The sequence below is a fragment of the Heptranchias perlo genome, chromosome 11 (assembly GCF_035084215.1).
Source record: "Heptranchias perlo isolate sHepPer1 chromosome 11, sHepPer1.hap1, whole genome shotgun sequence".
NCBI lineage: Eukaryota > Metazoa > Chordata > Chondrichthyes > Hexanchiformes > Hexanchidae > Heptranchias > Heptranchias perlo.
The window spans coordinates 16,776,635-16,782,634 of NC_090335.1; the positions used below are offsets into that span (position 1 = coordinate 16,776,635).

Below are 6,000 nucleotides of genomic sequence, written 5' to 3' on the forward strand. Positions count from 1 at the left end.
ATGCCCTTTGCCTCCATGCGTAAGTCTCCTTTTTGGTCCTAATTGGCCCCACCCCTCCTCTTACTACCCTTTTTTACTATTTACATGCCTATGGAAGATTTTTGGGTTCCCTTTTATGTTGGCCGCCAGTCTATTCTCATACTCTCTCTTTGCCCCTCTTATTTCCTTTTTCACTTCCCCTCTGAACTTTCTATATTCAGCCTGGTTCTCACTTGTATTATCAACCTGACATCTGTCATACACCCCTTTCTCTGCTTCATCTTAGTCTCTATCTCTTTCGTCATCCAGGGAGCTCTGGCTTTGCTTGCCCTACCTTTCCCTCTCGTGGGAATGTACCTAGATTGTACCTGAACCATCTCCTCTTTAAAGGTTGCTCATTGTTTGATTACAGTTTTGCCTGCCAATCTTTGATTCCAACTTACCCAGGCCAGATCCATTCTCAACCCACTGAAATTGGCCCTCCTCCAATTAAGTATTTTTACTCTAGATTGCTCCTTGTCCTTTTCCACAACTAATATAAACCTTATGATACTATGATCACTGTTCCCTAAATAGTCCCCTACTGACACTTGCTCCTCCTGACCCATCTCATTCCCCAGAACCAAATCCTTGTTGGGCCAGAAACATACTGATCAAGGAATTTCTCCTGAACACACTTCAGAAATTCCTCCCCCTCTTTGCCCTTTACACTATTACTATCCCAGTCTATATGAGGATAATTGAAGTTCCCCCATTATCACTACTCTATGGCTCTTACACCTCTCTGTAATTTCCCTGCAAATTTGCTCCTCTATATCCTTCCCACTAGTTGATGGCCTATAGAATACACCCAGTAGTGTAATGGCACCTCTATTGTTTCTTAACTCTAACCAAATAGATTCTGTCCTTGACCCCTCCAGGACAATATCTCTCTCCAGCACTGCAATATTCTCCTTAATCAATACTGCCACCCACCCACCCCTTTCTTCCCTTCCCTATCTTTCCTGAACATCTTGTATCCAGGAATATTTAGTACCCAATCCTGCCCTTTTTTGAGCCAGGTCTCTGTTATCGCCACTACATCATATTCCCATGTGGCTATTTGTGCCTGCAGCTCACCAAACTCACTCTAAACCTATCTTAGACCTTCTGTATTCTCTCTTAGTCTGATCCCATCTAATACTGTACTATTTCTTACTCTGGTGCTATCTGTCTCTCCCAATCCTTTCTGCACCTTGTTTCTCCTTTCTAATGCTACATCCTGATGCCCAACCCCCTGCCAAATTAGTTTAAACTCTCCCCCACAGCATGGACTGCAGCGGTTCAAGAAGGCGACTCACCATCACCTTCTCAAGGGCAATTAGGGATGGGCAATAAATGCTGGACTTGCCAGCGACACCCACATCCCATGAACGAATAAAAAAAAAACTAGTGAACCTCCCCACCAGGACATAGGTCCCGGCCCTGTTGAGGTGCAACCCATCCAGCCTGTACAGGTCCCACCTCCCCCAGAACCAGTCCCAATACCCCAGGAATCTAAAGCCCTCCCTCCTGCACCATCTCTCCAGCCACGCATTCATCTTCTCTATCCTCCTATTTCTATACTCTCTAGCGCGTGGTACCGGGAGTAGTCCAGAGATTACTACCTTTGAGCTCCTGCTTATTAATCTCTTTCCTAACGCCTTAAAATCTGCCAGCAGGACCTCATCCCTCTTTCTACCTATGTTGTTGGTACCAATGTGGACCAAGACCTCTGGCTGTTCACCCTTCCCCCCCCCCGAATGTTCTGCAGCCACTCAGTGACATCCTTGACCCTGGCACAAGGGAGGCAACATACCATCCTGGAATCAAGTCTGCAGCCGCAGGAACACCTGTCTGTTGACCTAACTATAGAATCCCCTATCACTATTGCTCTCCCGATCTTCCTCCTTCCCCCACCCCACCACAGCTGAGCCTACTATTGTTCCAATCTGTTAACAACCTAAATGGTGGTATAACTGAAGTGACAGTTCCTTCACTTTCAGTGGGAAGGGGCTCACAGAGAGTCAGAATCGGAGATGGGAGAGTACTACAGCGCTGTATCTCCGCCCTGGGCTCCATGGGGTATGACTCCCCTCGCTGGATCCCAGAATCATCGCATATATAAAACAAACTGCAAATGCTGACAATCTGAAATTAAAAACAGGAAATGATGGGACACACACACACATGCAACAGAGAAAGGGTGGGTTAATATTTGGAGTGTCGCTCCTGCCTCTGATGAAGGGAGTACACCTGAAACAAATCAAAGTATTTTAGGTCTTTATTTCAGTGGGGATTTAATTATAGAACGAAAGGAGTTGGTCTTAGTTTAACAAGTCGTTCTGACTTGCTTCACGTGTAATGGTCCCTTCCCCATAAACTGACACTCCTCGGACCAAATCTAACGCTGCAGTGTTGATGTAAATGTAAATATATAGATGATGTAAATATAATAACTATCTCACTAGCTGCCGGTATAAATCTAATCGGTTGAGCGTTGGAACAGCTGTCAACACTCGAGTTTTCAGGATTTCAAACAGATGTATTTCGGAAACGAATTTGACCCTTTACAGCAAAAAGGCAGTCTCCAGTTTACCCCCAGAATAACTTTATAAAAACCAACAGTTTAACAACGTGCAACTCTCAACCTCCCACCCAGACTATCTTCACTCCTAGGGACCTCCCTTGGTTTAAAGGGACATCAACATCTATCTTGACCGACGCTCAGTAAAGTATCTCGGCGATGAGCAGGACTTGGGACTGTCCCTTTCCTCTTAACTCTCTTGTTTGTGACCATAGCTAGTTTGACCAGCACATATCACAGAGCCCAGTGCCCCAGCTATCTCCTGATGAAAAACAAGTGAAGCCACTCGCTGTAAATGTAGAGAGAACTCGAGCTCGCAGAGAGTGAAAGAGCGAAGGTCGAGAAAGCAGTGCAAGAAGAATGCAGCAGTGACTGAAATGGGGAGAGGGGACCTGAAACTAGGCGCAGGGGTAAAATCAAACGGTAGGATGGAGGGGAGAGTTGCCATTCACTTACCATGTCCACAGCTCTCTGTGAGTCCGATCTTTCTCTCTCTATCTCGATACTGATGCCGTCAGCATACTAAGTGGCCGGGAGCTGCTCCTGGTCTAACAGCTGCGGTTTCTCGCTCTGACCCCCTCAGCCCTGTCCCACCAGCGCGTCAACCCCCCTCCGGGGCAACTCAGCTGAGCAGTGAAAGAAAGAGAGAACTAGCCCAAACCAGAAAGGGAGAGGGAGGTTTTAGCATTCATTTGCTTATCTATTTACTGCAACGCATCAAAGAAACAGCCCTCAACTACATTCATCCAAAGTGTCTCCTTGTTCCTCAGACCTTTCATCATATACCTGAGAAAATGATCCACAGAGATCACCATCGCCCCCATCCACATGAAAAAGCAGAGTAGATGTAGATATCCTTCTCATTTCTTTTGCATCCTAATCCATGCCGCAATCCGCCTACAATCTCAAATCCTTGCCAAAATAAGCCTACAATCTTCAATCCTTGCCAAAATAAGCCTACAATCTTCAATCCTTGCCAAAATAAGCCTACAATCGTCAATCCTTGCCAAAATAAGCCTACAATCTTCAATCCTTGCCAAAATAAGCCTACAATCTTCAATCCTTGCCAAAATAAACCTACAATCGTCAATCCTTGCCAAAATAAGCCTACAATCTTCAATCCTTGCCAAAATAAGCCTACAATCGTCAATCCTTGCCAAAATAAGCCTACAATCATCAATCCTTGCCAAAATAAGCCTACAATCTTCAATCCTTGCCAAAATAAGCCTACAATCTTCAATCCTTGCCAAAATAAGCCTACAATCATCAATCCTTGCCAAAATAAGCCTACAATCTTCAATCCTTGCCAAAATAAGCCTACAATCTTCAATCCTTGCCAAAATAAGCCTACAATCTTCAATCCTTGCCAAAATAAACCTACAATCTTCAATCCTTGCCAAAATAAACCTACAATCATCAATCCTTGCCAAAATAAGCCAACAATCTTCAATCCTTGCCAAATTAAGCCTACAACCCCAATCCTTGCCAAAACCAGCCTGCAACCCCCATTCCTTTCCAAAATCAGCATACTGTCACCCATCCTTGCCAAAACCAGCCTACAATCTCCAATCCTTGCTAGAATCTGCCTATAATCGCCAATGCATGCCACAATCCGCCAACAATCCCCAATCCTTGCCAAAAACAGCCTACAATCCCCAATTTTTTCCAAAATCAGCCTAAAATCCCCAATTTTTGCCAAAATCAGTCAACAATCCCAATCCTTGCCAAAATCAACATATAATCCCCAATCCATGCCAAAGCCAGCCTATAATCCCCAATTGTGCCAAAATCACTCTACAATCTTCAATCCTTGCCAAAATTGGCATACAAAATCCAATCATGTAATATTACAGTCAACTATTACAATCAAACTACACGACAATCATGTAATACTACAGTCAAATACTACCACCAAATAATACTACAATCATAGAGTCATAGAGTCATAGAGTTATACAGCACGGATAGAGGCCCTTCGGCCCATCGTGTCCGCGCCGGCCATCAGCCCTGTCTACTCTAATCCCATATTCCAGCATTTGGTCCGTAGCCTTGTATGCTATGGCATTTCAAGTGCTCATCCAAATGCTTCTTGAATGTTGTGAGGGTTCCTGCCTCCACAACCCTTTCAGGCAGTGAGTTCCAGACTCCAACCACCCTCTGGGTGAAAAAGTTCTTTCTCAAATCCCCTCTAAACCTCCCGCCTTTTACCTTGAATCTATGTCCCCTTGTTATAGAACCCTCAACGAAGGGAAAAAGCTCCTTAGTATCCATCCTATCTGTGCCCCTCATAATTTTGTACACCTCAATCATGTCCCCCCTCAGCCTCCTCTGCTCCAAGGAAAACAAACCCAATCTTCCCAGTCTCTCTTCATAGCTGAAGCGCTCCAGCCCTGGTAACATCCTGGTGAATCTCCTCTGCACCCTCTCCAAAGCGATCACATCCTTCCTGTAGTGTGGCGACCAGAACTGCACACAGTACTCCAGCTGTGGCCTAACCAGTGTTTTATACAGCTCCATCATAACCTCCTTGCTCTTATATTCTATGCCTCGGCTAATAAAGGCAAGTATCCCATATGCCTTCTTTACCACCTTATCTATCTGTTCCGCCGCCTTCAGGGATCTGTGAACTTGCACACCAAGATCCCTCTGACCCTCTGTCTTGCCTAGGGTCCTCCCATTCATTGTGTATTCCCTTGCCTTGTTAGTCCCTCCAAAGTGCATCACCTCGCACTTTTCCGGGTTAAATTCCATTTGCCACTGTTCCGCCCATCTGACCAACCCATCTATATCGTCCTGCAGACTGAGGCTATCCTCCTCGCTATTTACCACCCTACCAATTTTTGTATCATCAGCGAACTTACTGATCATACCTTTTACATTCATATCCAAGTCATTAATGTATACCACAAACAGCAAGGGACCCAGCACCGATCCCTCTGGTACCCCACTGGCCACAGGCTTCCAGTCACAAAAACAACCTTCGACCATCACCCTCTGCCTTCTGCCACTAAGCCAGTTTTGTATCCAAAGTGCCAAGGCACCCTGGATTCCATGGGCTCGTACCTTCTTGACCAGTCTCCTGTGGGGGACTTTATCGAAGGCCTTACTGAAATCCATGTATACCACATCCACTGCGTTACCCTCATCCACACGCCTAGTCACCCCCTCAAAAAATTCAATCAAATTAGTCAGACATGATCTTCCCTTGACAAAGCCATGTTGACTATCCCTGATTAATCCTTGCTTCTCCAAGTGGAGACTAATTTTGTCCTTCAGAATTTTTTCCAATAATTTTCCTACCACTGATGTTAGGCTCACTGGCCTGTAGTTCCCCGGTTTTTCCCTACTCCCCTTCTTGAATAATGGTATTACATTAGCGGTTCTCCAGTCCTCTTGCACATCCCCTGTGGCCAGAG

The 6,000-nt window shown here is 45.3% G+C and overlaps 1 protein-coding gene across 7 annotated transcripts in view; it reads right to left on the reverse strand.

Annotated features, from left to right (window-relative positions):
* LOC137327135 (guanylate cyclase soluble subunit beta-2-like) overlaps positions 1-3,153 on the reverse strand; it is a 110,785-nt gene extending 107,632 nt beyond the window's left edge. For all 7 annotated transcript variants that reach the window (XR_010964369.1, XR_010964370.1, XM_067992618.1 and 4 more), the window contains exon 1: positions 3,041-3,153. Coding sequence is in view for 5 of the 7 variants with exons in the window: in XM_067992618.1 (XP_067848719.1) it covers positions 3,041-3,043 (3 nt within the window). In the remaining 2 variants the exon portion in view is untranslated. The remainder of the gene's footprint in view (positions 1-3,040) is intronic.
* Positions 3,154-6,000: the final 2,847 nt, after the last annotated feature.